The sequence below is a fragment of the Hydractinia symbiolongicarpus genome, chromosome 4 (assembly GCF_029227915.1).
Source record: "Hydractinia symbiolongicarpus strain clone_291-10 chromosome 4, HSymV2.1, whole genome shotgun sequence".
NCBI classification, from domain to species: Eukaryota; Metazoa; Cnidaria; class Hydrozoa; order Anthoathecata; family Hydractiniidae; genus Hydractinia; species Hydractinia symbiolongicarpus.
The window spans coordinates 23,153,993-23,179,876 of record NC_079878.1 but is presented as its reverse complement, the minus strand read 5'-3'; the positions used below and the strand labels follow the sequence as shown (position 1 = coordinate 23,179,876).

Genomic DNA, 25,884 nt, shown 5'->3' with positions numbered 1-25,884 from the left:
TTTTCTTTTTCGTGTACTGTCAATAAAATGAGCAAAGCCAACTCGTTTCTCAACCATAAGCATATCTTCTTGCAGATTTAATGTTCTTGGATTTATATTACACAAACTATCATTAATTCTAGGATCATATAACCTTGGATGGATTCCTTTTTTGTCAGCACTACTTTTTACAGGGCTGAGCATAACTGGGTCTTTGAAAATTCTGTTTGTACTTGGTACACGCCATTGTCTGGTTTTGCTTGTGCACAAGATTTCTTCTGGAATTTTGTTTAAACCATTTAATGAATAGTCTGCTGGCTCAAGTAATAATGCCATTACGTGATTGCAATATGAGTTTTGTCCGGCAGGGCAAGTACACACAGCTGATACTACTGTACCATTCACCTTGGCAAGACATACAAATGTTTCGAAATTCTTTTTTCATATTGAAGAAGAACTACTTTGTTCATCGCTAACATACTGCCAAGCAGCGAGCGGGATTCTATCCGCGGTCCCCCAGAACTGGGAGGCGCAGACGAACCCACTACACTACGTGCGGCGATATGTTAGTGATGAACTCAGATAGTTTATCCGGATGGTGTGTATACATATAGGTGAATATTTATCATAGCACATCCGTATTTTATTCTCAACAGAGAATGCTTCACCCCGATCAGACCTCTGATCATTACGGGCGAGTATAATGCATGTAAGTCATATTGAAGAAGAACTACTTTGTTCCTCACTAACATACTGCCAAGCAGCGAGCGGGATTCGATCCGCGGTCCCCCAGAACTGGGAGCCGCAGGTTCATGGCTGTGATTTCTTTTTTCATCCTTGCTTTACATCTTGCTTTGACATAAAAAGCAACTGTAGTTATTGCTGTGAGAATACTATCAGCAGATATGCATGGTTCATCCCTAAATTTTCTGCCACACTCCAAGTTTTGATAATTGCTACACCGTCTTGTTTATCACTATTTTGTCGATGCATTTCCATTTATTTGATCGTAAACGGTGCCATTTCCTCCATGCCCCCCCCCCCCCCACTCTTTTTTCTTGAGTTTCATCGAATATTAAATCAATATTTTCCTCAATGTTATTAAAAAAATATCACTCAAAGCATTGTCTTCCTACATGTTTATATCAACGCAAATAAAGTTTACCAAGATTTGTCTCGTTTTCATGCACGCAATAATTTACAGAATATAAATTAGGTAAGGTAAATTAACTAGTAAAATTACTTTTTCTGTTTTTGCGGTAAATGACAATATAAACTTTTTATAGACCACTCACAAGGCCTATATTCATACCCTAACCAATATCTAAGCTAATGCATTTTTGAAATCATGTGTACGAAATTTTTAGGGAAATTTTAAAACATATAATGATCCATGGAATACTGAACTTTATGTTATATGCAAAAAGATTGTTAGGGGGCATACTTTCTAACAATAGGTACAAACACTGAAAATTAAAAAAAAAGCATCAAATGGTTCAGATTTCATTTTCCGCTAAAGTTATAAAAAATGTGAAAACTACGCAAAAAACTTTATAGACATATCTTTTAAAATCTTAGAGTCTAAAAACACTACACAATAAAAGAAACTACAAACGACCAGTTTCATAAGACCTTATTGCCTGTTCTTTAAATTTGTCTGCCCACTTTTTTTATTAACTGGAGGCCTTTGCTCCTTCGTTTTACGACTACTGTTGCCTTGTGTAACTTGACACGTGTGAAACTCTTCAATATGTTCCCAGTTGATTTTTTTTGTACTTCGTCGATACTTAGTCCAATCAATCTTGTAAACGCCCTCGTTGTCATGGTTGTGTTGTAGTGTAGCACTTGAAACATTGATTGTTAAAATTTTTTCGGAAGTGTGAACCACGGTTACACGAGACAAGGTTTAGTTTAGGTGTAAAACACGTATTCTGTTTTGTCGAAAAACAATATACCTCTATTCATATCTCTAGGGGGTCGGTAACCACTCCGAAATGAAGTTCGAACTGAATTACTATATCCTCCACAAAACGAGCCTCTGTGTTGAAATGTAATGATAGAAACGAATCATTTATTACTTTGTAACAGGCAGTTTTTTATTTGAAATTCTAAGTGAAAAGGAAGGAGCATGTAAAAGATTATGTTGAGGAAATTTGAGCATGTAAATGAACATGTTGAGAAAATTTAATTGATACAGTACACACAGAGCACACGTAACACTTCACCTGAGCATGTACCATTATTTTCTTTAAAAACCTGCAGTTATAGAAAAAGTGTAATTAATTATACTATTTATACTAAAGCAGTGGTAAAACGTTATAAAGAAGTGCATAGGAAGTTTATAGGTCTAAAATTTAGAATGTGTTAAGAACATTTAAGGCTTTGTCAAAACTAAGTACTGAAAGGGAAAAGCTGATATTTTATGGAAAGACAAATGTTGGTTGATAATACCATCTTTTAAATGGATAAATGAATGTTTGTTATATGACACAAAGGTAGCGCCATATAATTCTTGGGATTTCTGTACGAACCACCTCAAGAGACAAAAGGATAAGAAATAGATATACTTGCAATCATCTAAAACACTACGGAAAACAATAGGACCTGTATAAAGCCAAAATTGACGCAATGCAGTTGCTTTTCGACGTTTTAAATCTGCCAAACTTCTTGGTAAAGTAAATAGAGTACTTCATTTACTTTACTTTACTTTTATAAAACCTAATTAGCTAACTTAGGTAAGCAAAAACACAGACATTAATTTGCAGTAAGAAAATACGCACAAAAGATAAATAAATACACAAATTTGTAAAATAAAAAAAAAATAATTAAATTTATAGCGATAACTGAGATTTGTGTTTAGACACCTTGGGAGTTCGTTGTGATCGAGGGGGCGGGGGTAGGGGGGCGCTTGTAAATTTTTTCAAATTTTGTGCAAATTAAAGGCAACGGAATTGAACAAAAGATGTAACAAAATAAACTTCATAAGGTTTGATTTTTACACCATCTGTTAATTCCCAGAATCCGCTGGCCATTACTAATTTATAAAGTTTCTCTATCTACTATCACAAAACTAGAGCAAAGATTTTCTGTTTTCATTAAGAAATGGTTAAAACTGCATCATTCAATTTCCAACATTTCTTTATATTCCTCGACATCTGCTTGTCTTTTTCACCTGAGAAGTCTTGCTTCTGTTCTTAAATCTGCCAAAATCAGTGGACATCTGTTACTAAGAGATTCTGTCGACCCATGTGTGTATAAGTGTCTTCTAGATTTAAAGGCTGGAAATTGGAAAGTTAGTGAGGCAGTTTTTTTAGCGGATAGTCAGCTCAATTTCAAAAATATTTTAAGTTTGCATCAGACTGGTCGGGCTGGCTTAAGGCTCTTTGACCACAAAAATATACCACCAAAAGGCACTTATGCTTACCGAAAGCTTGTTTCCAATATCATTTAAGAAAACGGAAAAAGTTTTATTTGCCATAGAGGTTGCTCAAAAGTTAGCTCTGCAGCAGTTTCTTGCCGAAACAAGGGAAAAAATCAAAGTCATATGTCGAGCAGAGAGACGTCTAAGGAGGAAGGTTAGGTTCAAGAAGGCACAGTCTGCTTTCAGGACAAACCTGTTTGCAGCTGGTGAAGCCTTGCTTGATCCTAAGTGTGCAGCCACACTGCGTGTCGATCAACAGACTTTAGACAATTATAAATCTTTGGTTGTCAAGGATGAATTGTATGACGTTCCCTTGTGCAATCTAGAAGGTCTTCCTGCTGCCCCTTCTATTACGAAAATTTTTCCCTTATATTCTCTTAATACAAAGACTTTTTAACTCTTTTAGCAACCAGAAAGAATGCGTGATCTCCTGGTTTAAACGCTATTTCCTATAATTTTTATAAAAAGTGTCCCAAAATAAATACCCTCTTGTTTAACGTTTTTAAATCTTGTAATTGTGTCGAAATTTAAAATTGTGTCGTCCCAGTTCCATGGTGTAATGTTCGTTAAATTTTTATATTCCAAAAACCAAAACTCCTATGGAGTCAAACATAAAGGACTTTCGACCAATTGCAGTGCTAAATTTCGAAGGTAAGCTTCTTTTCAGCCTTGCATCAAGGCGTTTCGAAACTCATATGATAACAAATAAAAAATTTATTAATACATCTGTGTATGGATGTATGGAAAAGGTTTCAGGCTGCTGGGAACACATGTCGATGGTTTGGTCAGCACTTAAAATGCCAGATTTTTTAAGTTGGATTTAGCTACCATCTGGCTAGATATAGCAAGTGCTTACTCCTCATCGACTTATCTTTTTTTGCCCTTAAGCGCTATGGTGTTCCTCCACAGTGGATTTCTTTTATTAGAAATTATTACATTTGCATCTAGAGCAAATCATTCTCTCCCTTTCCACCAAGTAATTGGCATACACATTCGCGGGAAATTTTTGCGGGCTGTACACTATTCATTATCCTTCTTCTTGTAGGCATCAATATTATTCTTGAGTATACATTACTGGCTTCCGCTCCTAGGTTTATCACATCAAGCAAAGTGTCACTCCCCTTGATTAGAACCTTTATGGACGATATCAACATGATTTCTTCAGCAGTTTCTGGTACCCAAACGCTTTTGTCCAGGTGTACTGCAGCACTAAAATGGGCTGGCATGGATTTTCGTGCCAACAAATCACGCAGCATCGTGATCATAAAGGTAAGTTCCTCAATTCAACTCCTTTTTCTGTCCAAAAGCCTGCTGATCTAACGGACTTCTCTTCTTACATTCTTTTTCTATCCATTCCATGCCCGTGCAATTTCTAGTCCGTATTATGGATGGTTCAATCTCCGATAGGAAGGCTATTGACGAACTTGATGAGAAGTTATCTGCAGGGGTCTCCATAATTGACAAGTCGATTTATAAAGGCCTGCAAGGGGGTGTGATATCTCTTTCATGTCTTCGTGGTTTTACGCCCACGCATATCACCCCAGTAACTTCAGGCTGGTCCTGACCAAGGCTGGTCCTAAGCATCAATCACCTGTGTAAGGCTGAGTGCTGGGATCCCGTTACACGTGTAAAGCTACAGCCAGGTTCACAAGTCCTGGCGCATAGGTAGTTGTTTGCCCCCTTTTTATAGTTTTTATTTATTTGTATATATATATACGTTTTATGTCAATATATGTTGTTGTTTTTTGTTTTGTTGTTGCAATATTTGTATTGTCCAGACGGTTGCTTTTTCAATTAACTTAGTTGTACAGACCATCCTTGTAAAAGGGAGATCTTGCTTTGCATAGAGATCTTTAGAGGGTTTAACCTCTACCACTTAAAATAAGAGTCATTAGACTAGTCGAATCACTACAGCTTACTGTTTTGTTATCTCATAATCATCCTTGAATCTTAAGATTATCCTTGCAAAAAGGAAGATCTTGCACTGCGTTTTGATCTTTTAAGGGTGTATCCTCTACAATTTTAACTTCAAGGGTCGTTAGACCAGTTCCATCATCACAGCTTGCTGTCTTGTTATCTCATAATCACGGTTTCCAAGTGCAACAAAATTAATTTCATTCCGGCTGGTCAATCACCATCCAAGAAGAGGAATACAAAGTGTCCAGGCCTTCTTCACCTTGCTTCCGATTGGAAAATACTGTCAGATTTAGATTCCGTTTTAGTTGTTCCACCATACATTGCAATAACACAACTACGCCCAGACGTGTTATTAATATCCAGTTCTTCCAAAACTGTAATTATGGTAGAACTGACTTGTCCATGTGAAGAGAACATGGAATATTGACACAAACGAAAGCTTAACAAATATTCTTCACTTTGTTATGCTATGAAAAACGATGGATGGATCGTGCATTTCTTTGCCATTGAGGTGGGTGCAAGGGATTTCTGTTCAGAATCAGTAAGGTCCTGTTTTCGTCGCCTTGGTTTCCCTAACAAGCCTTTACGTTCCCTATTAAAATCCCTAACTTTTACCTCCACGAGTGCTTCTTTTTACATCTGGATGTCTCGAAATTCTACCACTTGGGTTGAGCCTGAAAAGCCCCCAATCATTCCTGAAGTTTCTTTTGTTACAAATATGGAATGTAAGAACCAAACCAAAAAACCTGAGAAATCTTCCGCTAGTCACTCAAAATCTTGTAAAATCAAAGAAATCGAAGAGCTTTCTACAAGGTCTTTTAAAACAACAGTCGCATTGCAATCTAACACTGATTTTAGGAATAGCGGTCTTAAAAACTTGGGAAACACATGTTATGCAAACTCAATCTTACAATGTTTTTGTAACCTTCCAAGAGTTAAAGAAGCCATTTCTGTCAGCAAAACAACCTCAAAGTTAGGCAAAATTTGGCTATTTCTAGAAGTCCAGTTGACCCCTCCCATTTTATCCGTGCTATGAAACATCATATCTCAGCTGCGAAGGGAAGTGTGTTTAATATCTTTGCTCAGCACGACGTCCCCGAGGTTTTTGAATATCTCCTACCTGGTCTGTCATTAGACTTTCCATTTCTTAAAAGTCTTTTTAGTATTGGCATCAAGATATCCACCACTTGCAATTTTTGTCATATTGCCAGCTCCTCAGAAGTTATAGCCTCTAACTTTCTCTGCACCCTACGTTACAATCTTCCTTAGATAATATCTTTGAAAGCGAGGAGTTTTCAGACACTAATGCCTCCTTCTGCCATGTTTGCAACGCTCACCAAACTGCTGTAGTTAAAAAAGAGGTAGTGTCGTGCGTTTCCCATCTCATTTTACAGCAAAACATTTTGCCAGTGCCAACGGCCTTCTGTCCAAAATTGCCTCTCGTATTACTGTTTACCCTGCTACCATTTCCATACCTTTTACCGTAGATGGAGAAGGGAATTTCGTTAAAATTTTTAATTAAGGGCTATTATCAACCATTGCGGCAACTTAAATAATGGTCACTACACACTACCATAACCTTCGACCAAAAGGTTCACAGGTGGATACATTGCAACGATAGAGCAGTAATTTTCTGTGATGACCGCCTTCTTAGCAGTCACGAGTCATATGTTTTCTTTTTAGAAGAGCTGAGGTAAGAATATTTTAACCAGAATGAGTCAGCAAGGGGGCTTGACTACACTCAGTCTTGTCTTTGGAGAGTGACGACTCCACTTATTACCCCAGTCAAAAATAAAACAAAATTAAATAAAAATGAAGTTAGCAAGGGGGTTTGATCATACTAGGTCTTGTCTTTGGAGAGTGACGACTGCACTTATTACCCCAGTCAAAAAAATATTAGCAGGGTAGCAGGGGGTTTGATCACACTTGCTCTTGTCTTTGGAGAGTAACGACTCCACTTATTACCTGAGTTAAAAACAAAGAATAGCACAGTTGAGAAGAAAGCGTTTAAAGTTTACTTTAGGAAGATAGGGATGTCTATTTTCTGCTGATGACCGTCCGAGGAACTCTTCGAGGTGACCCAGCTAGACATCCAGGGTACTTAGGTTCAGGAATATGGGTCGAAACCTACCTGCCCTTGGTTGAAGTTCTGTTCATCTTTTCATATGTGTTGTGTCCTTTTTATTTTTTTTAATTAATTCCTTGAAAAAAGGAAGAATTGTGCTTTTAGAGGCATTTTCTCTAGATGAATACAACCTCTAGCTTATTTCCAAAGACCTAGCAGGTAATATTTCGTAGGTGACAATTATATCCTTGGAAAAAGAATTGTGTCTTTTTGGAAGCACATTATTTACTTTGTATGTTCGTATATGATTTTTATCTTAATTGTTTATATTGGCATCTTTTAGCAAAAAAATACAGTCTGTGACAACCAAAACATTTTGGGAAGGAGTTTCAGGTACTATTGAACACTGAGCGTTTAAAGTACATAAAGTACAAACCTGTTGTTAGTCCCGCAAGCTCACTGTCTTTTTCCTCTCCTATTTAAAATGTGTTTTGATAAGGTGCTGAAATATATTAAAAATAAATCTATATAAGGTACTGGTTATATGTTTTGCTGTCATTGGTTTCATTTTGCAGACGACTCGTCAATGTTAACTGCAATGGAGAAAAATAATTAATCTTTAATGTGTGTACATAATGGTGTCGATTGGCAGATGAATTTTTAGCAGTAAAAAATAGTAATCTGGCTGATTTAAGCCATATCTTAAAGTTAAAGAAAAAACATTTCCCTTACAATATGTCTGTAAATAAAAGTCGAGCTCGTGATTAAATTTACAACGAACCGATTTGTAGCTGTTGACTCTTTCTTTTTCAACGTTTAACAAAAGTTAATGCTTTTGGTGGATAGTGTCAATGAATGTGGCCGGTGTCTTTTTACTAATTTTTTGTTTCTTTTTACTTAAGGGCACGTACCAGATTCCAAGCATAAGTGAATTTTACAGCCTAGCTTTCCGATCATTCCTATAAAGGTGAGAAGACAGAATTTCTATAGCGTCTCCTTTTTCATTAAAAGTAAGTCTGAAAAGACTAGTTCTATCGGCATTCCGATATAATAACTCCGATTCTCTTCTTACTTCATGTCATAGGCGAGTTAAAAAAGAGGCGAACAGCCCCGGCACAGCTGCTGATTGAAAATTCGTGATGCCTGAGATAATTTCAAAGACCAGATCTGCTGGTCTGGAATATCCCGTAAAATCTTGACAATTGTTTAGTTTTTGTAATATTTTGCTAGCATCAAATCAGGTAAAAATGGTTTTGCTGAAAGATTTGCTGTTTTTATATTAAGGGGTAATAATTTAAACCTGCTTGTTTAACAAAGGTGAATTTGTGGCTTAAAACTGTGCAGCACAACACGTTATTATACTCACATTATACCCAGAAAATCTCTTCATTAGAAGTTTATTACAAAATACCAGTTTTTACTTTTATCCTTGAATGCTGAATCATTCATTTTATGATTCAGTATTTTTACATATTTGTCAAACTGGTGGTTATTCAAAAACAATATTAGATTTTTCTCACAGTGATGGCCACGCTTCGATGATCACACTGTTTTTTAAAAACAATGCACAAGTTAAAGATCAAAATAGCAAATATGCTATTAGTTGAATAACACGACAAAAATATTTTTATTTTTATTACTGAAATTAGTACACTTATTCATAAGTAAAGATAAAGAAAATAAAGATTTGTAAACAAAGCTGAAACCTCCATATTGTACGTCCGATTTGTTGTTGAAAGTTTCCGGTCTATCAAATTTGGCGCCTTCTCATCACAACAAACTTCATCGTTCGAAGTTGGTTGTATGTTGTGAAAAAGCGAAGCAAATTACGAAAAGAATATTATTATTGACTGTGAAAGATCTTTATAAAGTTTCAAGAAGTATTAACGAAGGTTATAAAATGCTGGCACTACGATTGTATGTAAAATATTCTTGGTTCTCTTGAGTTAAGGGTCTTATTTTTAATGTTTATTGGTAAGTACATCTCAAACTTCTTTTTTACCCACACAGCCATACAAACTTTGTAAAAATGTTGCTAGGAAGGAATATAGATATTTATTTATGAAACATAGTTATTTGTGTGTCGTTATAGTAGTTATTTTAGTAGATTTTGGAATTTAGACGTTCCTTAATTTTTGCTACCTCGCCTAAAATTTACGTGGTGGCTGCCACAAAAAAAGTTTTTTTTTTTCCTCTTCTTTAAAAGGGTTTCTTCAATTGCGTCTTAGAACATTTGCACAAAAGTCTCGGTGTCAGTAAGCTGTACACGTGCTTCTGCTTCTAATAACCGTTGGACGTCAGGATTTGTAACACTGTCACCATGGTCTACTGTTAAGTTAGCCTGGGAAAGTAGAAGAAATGTTTTTCCTTTCAATGTACCCTGCTTCGCGATTGCACGAGGAAAAAGGGTTTACAAGGAAAACGAAATTCTAATCGTGTACTTGATTAGGATTGTAGGAGATGGCGAACACCTGGTCGAGAACAATAGGCTTGTTAAGAAGTTGCTATGAAATTGACAAGCGTAATGTTTTAACTTTGCAAGATCTCAGCTTGAAACCTGCTATCGAAGATAGCTATTGGTTATTTTCTATTAGAAGGCAAACCTCGTTATGACCATTTGCTTATTTCCCGGGACTTAAAACTCCGCCGCAACACCTAACAACTCGGTTGGTTATAAAAACATAAAGTGTATTGAATGACAATTTTTAAATGTGTCTCACTGACAAAGATTATTCATGTTTTAACCCTGTAAGGTCTTATTATGATCGGGAGTTAGCTACGCGAAATAGTTAAATATTAAAGCCATTAACATTTAGTAGGAGAGAGGGGATATGATAAAAAATGTTGCATTTGTTAGACACGTATTCGCTGTACATTTCTTGAGGTGGGAATACATGGTGAAATAACTCTTTAGAAAAATGGGATATTTTTCTTTCTAAGATTTCCTGTCATTATTTATCTTATATTTAGAAAGAATTTGAACGCAAAAAAAAGTTGATTTCACGTGTTACAGAAATTTACAATTTTTATCAAGTGAACCGTTAAATTATTCTTGTTTTAAAAGACAAAGCAAAGAAAACCGATGCCTATTAAAAATTCGAAGTCACGCCAGTCATTGTAAACAAAGTTATTTGTGCATTTCTAGCTTTTGTTAGAAGAAAAGTATGCAAAAAACTTTTTATAACTTTTTCATAATATTATTTTAATTGATGACTTTTAGCGTGCATCGATGATCTAACCTACTGATTAGCTATTCAAAAATTTGCCGTTTCAGGTCACGACGAGGTAAAAACTTTGTGTTATTATTTAGTGTAGAAAATGCTAGCAACTGGCCGGCGCAATTGAATAAAACAGTACACGAACGCGAAAAGAAATCGCAAAAGATAGTCCAAAAGGAAAAGAACTTGGTGTCATGGTTTAATCATCAAATTCATTGAATTTTAGAGTGCTGAGCCTACATTGGAAAAAGAATTTTTAAGGGAAATAACCAAACCCCAAACTCAAGGGTGTATATTTTTCTTCTTGGACAATCTTTATATTATAAATAATGGATCATCCTATAAAAAATGTATTTATCTGTTAGAACACACATTTTGGAGAAAAATATTTGTCATGACTGGAAGTTGTCTTAATAAGTGTCACCGTATTCTAAGATCAAACAAAGCTACTTCGAGTGATTTCGAGCAATTTTTAGCAGGGTTTAACACTATAAAAAATACGTGTATTTTCTTTAACTGGTGACATTGTTTTTACAACTATATACTTAAAGAAGAGCTCACTCTTTAATTTTATGCATATGCCATAGCTTACAATTTAACTACATCTACACTTATATTATAATAATGATAACAAATTACATAAAAGGAAAAAATCTTGTCATTTCTTGTCAAAGCACCGGTTCAATTGGTATACACCTCGTTTTTAAAATAAACTCAATAAGCTTAATTAAGGCTGCTAAGAAGTTCGTAAGCGTAGTATTTTTAATTTTGCAAAATTTTAGCCTAAAACTTGCTAACAAACATAGCTCTTGGCTATTTATTAAAAAGAAGACAGCATGACCAGTTGCTTGTTGCTGAAGTTTTTTTTGATTTAAAGCTCTGCCTAAGCATGCAACAACTCGGTTGCTCATAAGAAACATATCGTATATTAAAAAACATGTCACATTTTTCGCTGAGAATAGATAAATAATCAAAGTATGAAATCAAATGCTGTTCTCGATTACAATAAAATAACGCTCAATAATAATTCCTAACACTTTAGTTGTCTTGTAAATGTGTGTGCTATGATAAATTACAATACGAAAAAGGTGTCTAGCACATTTTAAATTTACAATCAGTGTGTGCAAACAAACGTACCTATATATTTACAAACTCATCTAATTTTAAGATAAGACCAATTCAGTTGCGTTGTTCGTTTATTGCGTATTAAGTCCAAAGCATGTGCAGCATGTGATTTGAGATTGACAAAAACATTCTCCGCAGTAACAAATTACAGCAATAATCACAATCACAACCAAAACAAAACCACCAGCTACAGACTGTCCAATAGTTAGCCCTTGGCTTTCTTGGCTTTCTTGGCTTTCTTTCTTTTTTTTCTTTTTTTTTTCGTCTAAATAAAGTATATGTTTTGCGACTAAGGCATTATTAGCTAATTACACTTCTTTAAGACACACCACCAGTTATTAGTTTTTATTCTGTTCTGTGAAATGCAAACAATTGAGAGAGTTCTGGTTATAAATTTATTAGCTGACTAATTTTTAATATTATTTAAAAATGCGTCAGTTGTCATGCTAATGCTTAAGGCACTTCAGAAATCGGTAGATATCAGCGTCATAAATTAAACTGATGATCCCTGATGATGTACTAAAACTACGAAAAGCTTAGCAATAAATATATTTCATAAAATTATATACTTGTTTAATTATTAAGAATAATACATGGCTGCATTTTATTCCACTGCTGATACTTGTTTCTACCTAGCAGTCGTTATAAAACCAGTGAAGTGCATTCTTTTATATAAACGCACTAGTCAATAAGACCCGTGGTAAATTCATTTTTGGAAATTTATTTTTCTGTTACTTTTTGTGTAGAGGTTAAAACGACGATCAAGATCACTATAGTTCAGCTGTAAAAACATAGAACAATGGCCTATTGTTTGTTGCTAGACTATCTTTTTTTCTTGTAACTATGATCTTGTGTTATTTTTATACTCGAACCTCCCCGCCACACAAATAAGTAAATCAAAAGAAAAATACACTCAAAATAGTTCTGAAGTGTTCATGTGGTGCTTCATTTGTTATTTTATACCTAGCAAGATATACTGGAGTGGTTGGATTTTGAGAGAATATTGAGCCAGTATAATGAGTGGAAACAGAGCTGTATTAAGGATGGAAAACGTATCCATCAATTTTCAAGCCAAGTCATCGTAGTGGTGCCCTCTGCCAAGACTACTTGACATATGCTATATAGCTATAACAATATGGATAGAAAAAATCTTACTAATCTTATTAATATTTTTTATTTCATAACTGCCTTTCTATCTGATATATTTTTTTGTTATGCAGTGTCAGTGGAGATGGTAACTCTCTTTACAGATCTATTTCTTTGTTGCTGATTCGTGGTGAAACCCTGGCTTTTGAGAATTTTGATCAACCGCTTGACAATATTTTTGTGCAATGCTTATCGGATGGTTGTGATGTGTATACAAAGACCAAGTCAAGAGAACTGGCCATAATTGAGTAAGCAAAATGTGTTGCAAAATCCTTCATTTGGTCATCATTTATGTGCGTTTTATCAATTTTTAATGTTGTTCAGGTATAATAATTTTTTACTAAATGTCTAAGCTCCTGTGATCAAATGGTATGATACTTATGATACAATTTCGTAAAAGGTTCAGGTGCGATTCCTGACAGGAGTAAACTATATGTGATGCAGGTAGTACCTTTAAAATTTGTGTCACTATATATTTTTTAATTTTGTAGCATCCTATTAAAACCACCTATCAAAGCTTATGATAAAAACAAATGGACAATTTATTCAACACAACCCGAACCTGTTTCAAAGAAAAACGTTGTGCGACCGTCACACGAATTTTTTATAATGTGCACAAAAAACATGTACTGTGAAACGCACTGTAGAAAAAAATTCCATCTTATTTTCCCGCTATTAGTGTGTTGACAGTTTAAAAACCAAAGAATCAACAAGCCTTAGTACGTAGTTTTATTAATTCTCCAGATAACATTGTTAAATGATTGTTTAGGTGGACAGGCCTGTGTTTTTATTTAAATGAAAGTTGCAATAAAGTTTTTTTTGAAAAGGATATTATGCCTATATAGATGGACCGCATGGTCTACCTTTACTAAGAGCTTAGCCCGTGTCACCATTTATTTTTGAGCTATCACGGAAATTTATTCAGCACAATAAAAGTTGGACGATTTTTTTTGCTATGACGGGTAAACTGTGTTTTCAGCTGATGCGGCGGGAAAGTTATTTGTTGAAAAGCATATTACACCCGAAACACTATGATGCTGTGCCTACACATTGACGATGGGCTGCTATCTGCTTTTTTAATTAAACCAAAGTTGTAAAAAAGTCATTTTTTAAAAACATATTACACATGTTATTTAGTGATCAGCCTGGCATTCAACAGCGGGTCACACGTTTCTTGTGATTTAACCAGCGTTACGACGGCAGGTTCCCTGGCTAGTTTGTTTATTATATAAAGTAATGGTTAATTAACTTCTATTATTCCCTTCATGCAAATTGTTTTTTATAAATAGGTTCACGGACAAAGTTACGGACAATTAAAATTGTGTTGTATATTTCGTTAAATGAAGTTTTAATTGTTCGCGCCATTTCAAAGAAATTACCAAGAGAATATTTTGTGATAAAAGAAGAAGAAATTTAAGAAGATTTTGTAAGTGGATTTTTTGTTTGTTAACTATTGTATTCCCGCCTTTCAATTAAAATTAAAAAATCAAATTAAAATACATTTGTTCGCTCTTTAACCATTTAAGAATGTTTAAATTTTTGCCTGAAGTTGGATGTGCGTGTTTTAAGTCTATCAACAATCTCTAAAAACGTTTTAATTTTAAATTAAGCATTTTTAAAGTTATACACAAAAGAATCCTCTTTCATAACCCAAATCTTTAATTTTTTTTCGTAAATTTTCTAAATGTTCTAAAGTACAATAAAAAACTTGCAGTGTTTAATATTTAATATTTTTCTAAGGACCATGACTACCGCAGAGTAATTTCGTAACGGGTGCACGAAATGCTGATGCGGGAAATAGGTACACGAAGACGACGACGCCAAATTTCTGTGGATTGTTCCATGGGCTGTTGACTAGTCTACGTTTTAATGCTCGCTGTCTGTCTGTGAACCAAGGAAAAGGATGGCTGCAAATAGCAACAGGGATATACCGTGGGTCTTATTGCTAGGTTAATATATAACTTGTCGCTACTAAAAAATAGTAATCGGTCACGTGACTCACATAACCCAGCAACAACATCAGATCTAAAAATAGGCATTACACTGTCAGATGTTAAATGTAATTGTTGGAAAACGTGTAACTTTGTCATTCGCAATGATTTTTTTTTGAAATAAGCATAGTTGCTACTTTACCAAGTGTATTCATTTATCCACTGCCATTTAGGCAGTATTTTACTCTATGAATTTCACTTGATTTGGGGTACAATAATCGTCGCTTAACCAATCCAAGTGCCCGTTTTGATTATTATTCACTTTTGACCACTTAAATGTGTTTATCACGTGATCAAAGAACACAGCATAATATTTAACCAACGGAATGCATGTTACTTTAAATTAACAGAACAACAGTAGAAATTAATGAAATTATTTAATTACCTGGACACGAGCGCAAGTAACAATCAACAATAGTCGTATGTGTTCCAGTGCAATCAGATCGACAATTTCTAGGGGTTGGGTTGTTGCAATAACGGCTTCTTGTCATTCTACCAGTTCCACAAGTTTGTGAGCACTGGCCACTGAGCCATGGTCCCCATTGACCATCAACTGCAAGTAATAATTACTATATTAACAACGCATTTTTGAGAATGTTGTGGGTCTATATTAAAGTGGCATTAAACGGATACAAAATCAGGCGATTTTACATGACGTGCATCGTTAAGATTTAACTGTTTTAGGATTAGTGTACCTAAAGGGGTAGAATCAAATGGGTTCTTGGACTCTACTGAACGTATAATCCCTGCGGTGCACCTGATAAACAGGCAAAAGAATTGTCGACTTGAGACAGAGATGTAGTTGAATAATACAGAAAACAGTTTACTTAGATTACTTGGAACAACAATTCATACTTAATTTAAGACATTAGAAATTTGTGTGAGCGATTGCTGACCTTGCACTTTAACCTTGCTAAAAAAAATCTTCCTCTTAAGATACCCCAGAAATCCTTGCCTGAGTAGAGTTAAATTCAATTGTTTAACTCTGTTTGTACATTTTCACCCTTGATTATCAATAACATAGTTAAAGAGAATGTAGTAGGAAGAATATTTTTTTAACGGAGTAGGAATTTATATTTAGAATAAAAAATATTTCAGAGGCAATATAACCCAATCCAATAGAAAATTTTGACCGGAAGCTGTGTCGTAATATGAGCATGTAACATGAGCAGATGAAAAATTTTGACGGTGACGAAAATGTTCCTAAATTCATAAATAAAATTGGGCTGAAAATTGGCATGCATTCTACTTTCTTAAGATATTCACATATTTAAACTAGGTTTGATTTATTATTTGACTCTTTGCACTTAAAAGTTAACTGTTTTTACCTTTGCATAAGCATACATCACAAACAATAGATTTAACTTGAGGGCCATCTTCCAGTCCTGCAGAGCCTACACATTTAAATGACTTCTGACAAGCAGTTTTTAGGCAGGCTCTTTTATAGTTGTGCACAAAAGGATTTTGACAATATCTTGTTTGTACCCTTCGTCCGATGCAATTATTTGGACAGCTTTGGGTTTCTCTCCACTGCGACCATTTTCCTATTGCTAAAATATCGAATATTTTACTGGTGATAAAGAGTATGTTGAAGATTAAAAATGCGGAAAAGAAAAAACGGATGTATACCTTCATTCAGTTCACCGAAAAAGTCGATTCCATATGGTCTGTAGTTTAGGGATTTAAAACTTGAGGTACTACCGTCTCTTATAGATGTCACGTATATTTTATAGTTTAGTCTACTCCAGTCTGTCCAATAGAGGTATCCACCATGAAACATCATTGCAAAAGGATGAAGCTGAGGTAGAACTCGAATAACTTTTCTACACGAACCGTCATAGTTGGCCATTTCAATTCTATGTCAAAAAAACATATAAAATAAATCACTTCCTAGTAAGTTCTGTACATAATGGCTTCTAGGTATCTTAATTCTCTCGTTTATTAGACAATATAGAAGACCGGAAAGCCTACTTACTTGTCCTTGGTAGTAGAAAATTAATTTGCATCGGCCCAAAATATTTTTTGAGTAAGCGTGTCTATTGCCAACGCATTTGGCCAAGCGAGACCAGACGTTATAACTGAAACTTTACTTCGATCCATGGGGTTGTATCGGATAATTTCATGCGAACCCCAGTCCGATATGAATATGTACCTAGATTTTTAATATTTTAAAATAAAAATTTTAGGTGTAATAATACCTGAGTCGATACGGCAAAAAACTTTCAAATTTAAAACTACCGTAATAAATAAAACTTTTTGTACCCGAAACAGGAGTCGAGTGCAATTGCACGGGGCTTGTTCATTTGCAATAGCAACTCGGCATTGGGTATCAGTCTATCAACATTTCTAATAACCTTCACTGGTCCACCAACTAAGGCATAGTAAAGGTCTTTTGACGTTCTGTTGTATGCCATACCATCAACAGTTCCATTTTCTAACAACAGTGATAATAAAAACAATAAGGTATTATTAAAAGTAAAAATAATAACCAAAACAAGTGTAACTTCTGGACACTTTACAATTAGCTGTAAGACCAGTGCAAATCGATCTTAAGATCTGCATAAATAAAGGTTATATCGTAAAACTGTGTAGAAGTACACGGCAATGAAGCACGTTTTTTGTCAACTAATTTGTGGATTGGTTGCAACACATGTAACATAATTGACTCACCAATTGTTAAATTTTTTCGTTTTAATGTATGTAACGAAAATTCACCCACTATAGACATTCCAAAGCCTACAGCCGCGTAAAATATCTTGCTACTTTGAATATCTGAAGCTATAGTCTTAATTTGATTTAATGGAAAGTTTTTAACATAACGTCTAAAAGTGGAGTTAAACACAAAGTCAATCCTGTGGCCATGTGCATAATAGATCATTCCTTTATATTTGCAAGTCTTTCCATCTGGCTGTAGCGTACCCAAAATGTTGCAGGAACACCTATATAAAGAAATGTTATCAAAATTTTAATTATTACCTTTTTGACCTATTTATCTAATAGAAAAGAGAATGTGGACAGGAGTATTTTTGACAAATTTTAAGCTTTGCCACCGAAAAGATAATGACGTCACGGAGAAAGTGCCGAGTAAACCTATTGGTACTATCTCGCGACAGACGTCCCAACAATGACGATGATTAGTCAAACCGCTACGTTAAAGTACACTTTAATGCACTTTACGAAGTGATAAACCAATTCGTTCCATCTTTTCAACGGAATTGTGGCGTCCAGATATGTAGCCATATTTGACGACCAAAAAAGAACGTATTTAGAGTGGAATGAAATAGTAAAACCACATGAAGGTGATTTATTGTAGTTGCAGTAAAAACTTATCAAACAAGTTAGTATTGTAGGTTTATCATTTCTTGAACACGTTCAAGGAGAAATAAACCTAAATTACTGATATGAATTCAAACAGACAAACTGAAACAATAAACAATTTGTGATTACTTAGTACACTGGGTTGAGCCAAAAATATGTTCATTATAAATGTATATTAAATAAAAGCATAAAAGCATATTAGCATGGGTGTGTGACAATTATAACGTACATAACTAGGCAGCACATTATCCCGGTGGGCATAACTGGCTTTAACATCCTACCTATTATCTAGCTAGGATTTTTTTAGAGAAATAATTATAACCAAAGTTATATGACGCTTCTGTACATCAGGTAAACATACTATATTCTACAGTATAAATTGTACACTTTTTGGAGGAGCAATAAACAAGATTTTGTTGGCTATAAGTAGCTAGCAAGCCAACATTAAAGTTGCCATAAGTACACACTTAATGTCAATAAATATTCCTAATTTTCGTCACACCACCACTACTAATACACTCTATATACCTTAATCCACTACAATTCTTTCAATATGGTAGTTGATAGTTGTAAAACCAACTCGGCGTCCTAAACTTTATCTAAACTAACTTCATTTTCATGAATGTTTTGAGTTTTCGCTACAGCCTGATAAATGTACATTCAATGATAAAATGACTCTAACGGTTAACCTACTGGCTTTTTATATATTTTTTTTGGAAACCAAAACATATAAAGTAATAAAACATGTTTGCTAACCACAACCTGAAGTGAATAACTTAGAACATGTGATATACATTTTCGAAATTTTGTGAAAAATTATGTTGTTTATAAAGAACATGGGTGACACTGTGTGTCTCAGCTAGTATTTTTTTTGAAATGTTATTCTCTGTAAAGAGCTACAAATTAAACCTCGCCAGTTGGAAACAAGTTGATTTTTTTTCTATTTAGTCTTATCCTGATAGTTAGCTAGGCAAGTTACTTTGTGATCTCGTTTCTTTCATTTTTAGTGCTTATTGCTTTTTATTAAATTTATTAAAGTTGAAAAAAGTCATGTTACAGCTCTTCCACCGTTTTATTGCGAACAACTTTATCTTGTTATTCCCAGTCTTGCCTCCTCGCCAAAAAGTGTTTTGTGACGCAATAATTATGTCAAACATCCGCGCCAATCAGGTTTCATATCAGACTGCCTCCTCCAGAGCCCTGTTCCTATTGCTGCCTCATGTCAGGATACATACAAGATGCCCTGAGAACGAGGTTGGCTTATTGATATTTATATTCTTTATATAAAGCGTAAAAAAGGTCCTTAATAAGCAAGCTTGCTGTTTCTGAACCCAGGTTCATTGTCCAATATTTATATCAAGAAAAAAAATCATAATTCTAGAACAATCTTTTTTATCAACTTCTAAGAAATACAACCAATATAATTACACAAATTATACCAATGAATTCCTACAAAATTCATCTAAATCAAGTGATGGAACTAATAAATTACACTCCTCAAAAAGCAATGTTTACAGTTATTTGAGGCTAGTTTAAAAACTACTCCATTAAAAGCACTATTTCTAGGAAAGAATCGTTCTTGCTAATTCTAATAGATTTATCTAAACGCACCCCATTGCAAGCTTGAAGGTAATATCTTCCCTTTTACAGAAGTTATTGAATTTTTATATTTCCAAAAAATGGACCCTAGGCAACACTCCTATGAATATAAAATGGCTACTAATGTTAACCAATTAGCTTATTTTCTAATCTTATTTTAGCAAGAAGTAAAAGTCATGAAACGGGATAGATTTGCATTCAAACAAATATGGAAACTTACCAATGCACATATTGAAGGTTACCTTCAAAATATGACGTATATAATGACGTATATAATGAAGTATATATTTCTGAGTAAGCATTTTGTATCGCGTTCAAAAGGTCAGCAAGGAAGGAGCTCAGAGAGAAAGCTCAAGGGTTTAAGTTGAAATGTAGCAAACAATATTATTATTTTGTTTGATGAAACAGTATTCTTCATCCTTTCAGCTCTTATTATTTATACTCGGGTGTAACGTTTAACCACGATCTGATATAAAAAGGTTCGAGGTATGCGTTATCATGTATAAAACTATTTTCACAAAAAACATTTTGGAAATTTCGTAAAAAATGTTTACAAACTGAAGAATGAAAAAATACTTTGGGAACATGTGGAAAGCTAGTGTGGCGAGCAAGCAAGTTAGAGCAATGCTATACGTGTCTCTAGCGGTAATGTCACATAGTTACAGTCGAAGGGGAGGAAGAGTCAGCCGTTCGGATGGATGCAATTCCCAAGGATGTTAACTGCCTGTTACTTCCTTAGTTACATACAACAAACTGTGAACTAATTAAACAGCAAATGTGGAGCAAAAAATGTTGTTTTGCATTAGTTTTTGTGAAGCATGTCAATCTTTTCTTGTGATCGCGTTTCAGAAGAAACTATTTTAGGAATTTCATAAAGCCGTCTTATTTTATTTCAGATGCAATTAATTTACGACGCGTTATTAAATACTTTAAATATTCACGTCTTAAATTATAGTCCCTCCTGACAAAGACATACTTATTCAGTTTTAAAAGTAATTTGCATACTATTAATAAAAGGAGTTATACATTTAATAATAATTCAGGAACGAAAAGTTGTTCAATGGCGCGCCGTTTATTCGTTTTTGTGCAAAAGGCGCATAGTTCGCTTCCTGTACAAAAGTTTAACTGATTTTTTCTGCCATTATGAGTCTTATCCCACATGTGTTAGATGTTGGTTGGTTACTGGTTACTTGTCGTGGATTTTAATGTATGTATTTAGTCCTTATCTTAGTCTTTCAACTATGGTTTTACATTGATTTAATATCATTTTACTTTATTTCTAGAGTTTTTACCAGTGTTGCTAATGATTTTGTATCTCCATTATGATGGTAGGATCATCTTAAAATTTGTCATTTCAGACGATTCTTCACCCCAAAAGACTTGACTGATTAATTGATTGATCAAATATAATTGTAAACACAAAGTTTCACTTTATTATAGACAACAACATCATTGGTTACATCACAAATTTATCGACCATGAAGTCCGGAATTCTGCATTTGTTATGTTGTTGAGATTTTTCAAATCGAAGAGAAATAAGCTGCGTAGAAGCTTTTATATTTTTTAGTATGTATATGTAGAGCCTAGGGTATCTCACATTGGAAAAAAACACATCACAGAATTAAGAAGTAAGTCACAAAATTAGGACGTTTTAGCTAATTCATCTTTTGTTCACCCGGGAAAAATTTCCACTTTGTTTACCTGCATTTTTGCAAAGTTATTTTATGGAATAAAAACCACATAAGCCGCATACACCGTGCAAAGTGCGGCGTTCTCTGGCGAGTTCGACGTTTTGAAAAAAATTCAGGTATTCGCGTGAAAAAACCCACATAGAACCGAGCAATGCCCGAACAAAAAAAAAATTCACCACAAAAACACTCAATAATTCACCACAAATTATTTAAAAAAGTATAAAAATTAAAATGAACTATGTGGCAGTGAAGTGCTTAAAAGAACTGTTTTTGATGGTTTTTAAAAAGATTTACTTAATAAATAACTTATACATAAACTTTATTAACTCCTTTCTCTTCAAGCGCATGCCTTCAACTGTCGTCCGCCATGTTTATGTTACATAGTGCTGCATTTCGGGAATGCTCTAGGCGAGTTCGGGAGTGTTTGGCAATGTGCGGGCGGTTTTGGCGAACAACAGTCAATTTAATTCAAAAAGTCGAGGTCGTCCTTATATATGCGGGCGTTTGCGGCATATCGGCACCCCCGTTAAAAACCATAAAGTTATGTGGCGAGATGAGTAACCAGATCATCGCTTGAGTAATAAAAGGATGGTAAAGGACATATATTTTTTTCACTTTCAAAAAATGCAATAAATATAAAGAAAAACAATGTGATTGCCTAATATAATTTATGTATATACATTAATTATTTATATAATATTGTTATAGAGATTTATAAGAATACCTGTCAGCTCCATTTTCGCAGTTTTAACGTTTATTGTTGTATTAAATAACACAATATTTCAGGATTGGAGTTCAAAGTACCTGTACTTTTTTTCCTGATGTTACTTCTATTCTGATATGTTTGTGAAGATTTTTGAGAATCACATCCAAGATGCTACTTTTTATAAATTCCTTGTCTTTAATAAGTGCTATTTTTTTCTCATTTGCAAATTTGTTACTTAAAATTGCAGTAATATGATGTGCTGATGGTACAAACAGGACTTGTCCATTGGGTTTTACAGGAATCAATTTTTCGCATACCCAGTGTTGTACCTTTGTTTATATTATATGTTCTTATATATATAGTTAATTGTGTATTCTTTTGTTATTTATGGTTTTTGAAAACAATTTATTAAAAGAAAATAAATAAAAAATATTACTGATATTTTTTATAGTAAAAGTTCTTTATATACAGTGTTTTTTTAATCGACATCACCCTCTATATGCAAGTACTGCTTCTACCTCTTATAATAGAACATTTCCACAAAAGCGTAGATGGTTGAGAACCTTCTTGTTTCAACTGACAGAAGGTCAGAATAGCCTTTTTTCTCACTTTAACTTACCTCCCACTCTCATAAGTATTGCAGTTAAATTAAGTCGTTGGAAATGAAAATAATATTGTCACTTTCATTTTCGAAAGATAAATTGGATGCTTAATATAACAAGATACAACAAGATCTTAGGAGTTGTGCAATGATTTAATTTGCGAACAATGATGATATGTTAAAACATTTCAACGGCTTTTGCTTGTCTCAGCTTTATTGCTAACATACATTAATCCGTTCTTATATTATTGGTAAAAATGTTTTACATAGTTTTACGGTTTCTAGGCGCGACTGGTATAGAGCATTTTTAGGCGCGGTTGGTAAAGAGTTTAAACATTTTCTTGTTTGTATTATAACGTCCAATTTTAGTCCATATTGAACCATGCATTAAAGGCTGAAAATCTGAATTCTTTTTGCCTGCAAGGGCTTTTCATTTACAAAAAAGAAATCCTGTCGGTTTAAACACACAATCCAATCCTAATAAATCAATTAGAACATGTTTAAAATCTGCCTATGCAAGAAATGTTTTTTACGCACATACAGATATTAATAAAGATATCAAAATTTTAATTAAAAAAATCCTACCAGGTGACTCTAAAACCAAGTATTCAAAATATGTTCGTCTTTATAAACTGGCTAATTACCAATTTAGTCTGTTAGTCAGGAAAAACCGGAATAAAGACTTACCTCCCACCCTCATTAGTATTGCAGTTAAATTAAATCGTTGGAAGCAAAAATTATACATTATAAAAACCAGAAATTTTAGTTTAAGATTGATTTGTCCTACTTCGATCACTTCTCCTCTGCCATATTGAAATGAATTTTCATTTAAAACTAATTTCGATTTAATCCGATTTGACGTACTCGGCGGCCGAGCGATATGGGTTCTACAGCCGCCAAGCTCTAATCTTTGTTTCCAGCGACTTAATTTAACTGCAAAACTCCAAATTTACTGACTTTAGAGATACAGCTATGCAAAAAAAATTCCTATGAGTTTCCTGATTACCATTTTGATCATTTTACAGACGTGCAATGTAATGACGTTAAAACTATATTGTCTGTCCCCGAATGATTTTTTCAGTCAGCCAGCTATATTGTTGTTCCAAGACTAAGACTGTTGTAATTATCATCTGTCTAGCTGGCCAAGTTAACCACACGAGAGAAAGTCAATAAAAATCAGAAAGCTAGACAACTGTAAATTCAACAGAACAATATAATAGATATTCAAAACAATAACATAGAACCACTTTTGTTTTTTAGTCAATCTAACAGCTACCCAGCGTACAGAATTATGTGTTAAGCACAGCCGAATTGTGAGAAGTCAGTCCCTAAGCTTCAACTTGGGACGCAATCTAATTAAAATATTATTAAGTGACTAACTGGAATGGCACTATAGACAATTTCATGAAATATTAAATATTTCTAGTCAAATTATTAAATATTAAGGCTCGTAAAACCATTCCTGCGATGTTACTTGCAGTTTGACGGATCCCAGGCTTGTGGGGCTCCACACGCCTGACAAATTCATGACGCAACGGCAATCGCTATAATAATTCCTCCAAGGAGAAGGAGAAGAAAAACACGACTGGTTTTTATAAGATCTCAGATGAAGCACCTGAAATCATCATAAATTAATGTTAACTTTTATACACAAGTAATTTTACTTACTTTGTTTGGAATCCAACTTCGGTACATATTCCATCACAACCACCATTGTTGACAGTGCAAGAAGTTGAACATTCTGAATGTTAATTAATAAAAAAGTAAGTGTAAACAAACAGAAGCAAAATATAATGTAATATGAAATATAATACCTTGTATAACAGAGAAGATTAAGAATAACGCGATAACACGAAGGGCCATCTTCAGACTGTTTTAACCTATAATCACCTATATTAAAAAACAATATCACAGACAAATTTTCCAGACAGTAAAAGAAAGATAACAAAATCCTCCCTTATTGTATAGTTTTGAAATGATTTGTCAGTAGTACCAAAGAAATGAGGTGCAAACAGTAGTGTTATAAGCAAGCGTTAATAAAAACGCTTTACACTTTTTTCGCGAGTCCTAAAAAATATGTTTTTGCGAATATTTACATTTGCAGATCAAAAGAAGAAGTTTTTTATCGCCTGCAAAAATTTTTAAAGCAAAAAATTCAAACTTTTTGCATATTAATTTCCAAATCATATCTTCACTAAGTCAACATTGTTTTTCTTGGATGTTAGTAAGACAGGACGTACTAACAGCATTAGGCGGGATTGCCTTATAGATTTTGCTTTCGAAATAATTTGCACCAACTGAATCCAACATTGACAAGGGGATAGGGTGGACACTTTTGCAGTATCACCAATCTTTGACAAAACCTTAAATTTCCCATGGTGTTTTATTACATTTATTTAACGAATGCGATTATGAAAAACTATTATGTTTTTGGAAAGGAAAAAATGCATACGTTTTAAAAGAAAAGAAAAACCAAACCTGCATTAAACCGTTACTATTTGATTAGCTTAAAAACATGTTTATGTGTTCAATGACCTATACAAAAAACTATCCGATTCTTCTTGTTTCAAAAAGGCTGTAAACTTTCATTTCAAATAGGCCCAGTAGCATGCACGTGTACATACTAATTTTTGTGAACTCTAATAAAGTCACTAAACTAAATACACTAGAAAAAGAATGGCTAAATTTTTTTATGAAATTTCAACCTAAAAAAAGGACAAAAGATAACAGACACGCTTTTTATATATCCCGTCTGCTAACATCCAAGAAAAACAATGTTGACTTAGTGAAGATATGATTTGGAAATTAATATGCAAAAAGTTTGAATTTTTTGCATTCTTTAAAAATTTTTACAGGCGATAAAAGACTTCTTTTTTTGATCTGCAAATGTAAATATTCGCAAAAACATATTTTTTAGGACTCGCGAAAAAAGTGTAAAGTTTCTAACTAACTTAAAATAACAACAAGACATACCTTTACAAAAATAGTCACCGTATGCTTGATTGTCTGTATCGTTCCAAATTAAAAAGTTATCTGTACATTACAGTGCTAACCAAACTTTTCTTATTAAATTCAGAAATACAAAGGTATTTTATAGTTGATGAGAG

At 34.0% G+C, this 25,884-nt stretch overlaps 1 protein-coding gene across 3 annotated transcripts; it reads right to left on the bottom strand.

The window, feature by feature from the left end:
- Positions 1-11,106: 11,106 nt before the first annotated feature.
- LOC130641910 (low-density lipoprotein receptor-related protein 2-like) lies at positions 11,107-25,884 on the bottom strand. Of its 3 annotated transcripts, XM_057448925.1 has the most exons (7): positions 25,751-25,884; positions 24,592-24,667; positions 24,446-24,518; positions 17,533-17,801; positions 17,125-17,296; positions 16,838-17,014; positions 16,577-16,718 (listed from the first exon to the last, which is right to left on the bottom strand). In XM_057448925.1, exons 2-6 carry the CDS (start codon positions 24,638-24,640, stop codon positions 16,858-16,860), a joined length of 720 nt encoding a protein of 239 aa, XP_057304908.1. In that variant the 5' UTR covers positions 24,641-24,667; positions 25,751-25,884; the 3' UTR covers positions 16,577-16,718; positions 16,838-16,857. The 3 variants fall into 3 exon arrangements, with proteins under 3 accessions (XP_057304907.1, XP_057304909.1, XP_057304908.1); XM_057448924.1 differs by lacking the exons at positions 17,125-17,296; positions 17,533-17,801; positions 24,446-24,518; positions 24,592-24,667; positions 25,751-25,884 and adding exons at positions 11,107-11,990; positions 15,248-15,415; positions 16,191-16,412 and having other exon boundaries at positions 16,492-16,718; positions 16,838-17,086; XM_057448926.1 differs by lacking the exons at positions 17,125-17,296; positions 17,533-17,801; positions 24,446-24,518; positions 24,592-24,667; positions 25,751-25,884 and adding exons at positions 11,847-14,896; positions 15,248-15,415; positions 16,191-16,412 and having other exon boundaries at positions 16,492-16,718; positions 16,838-17,096.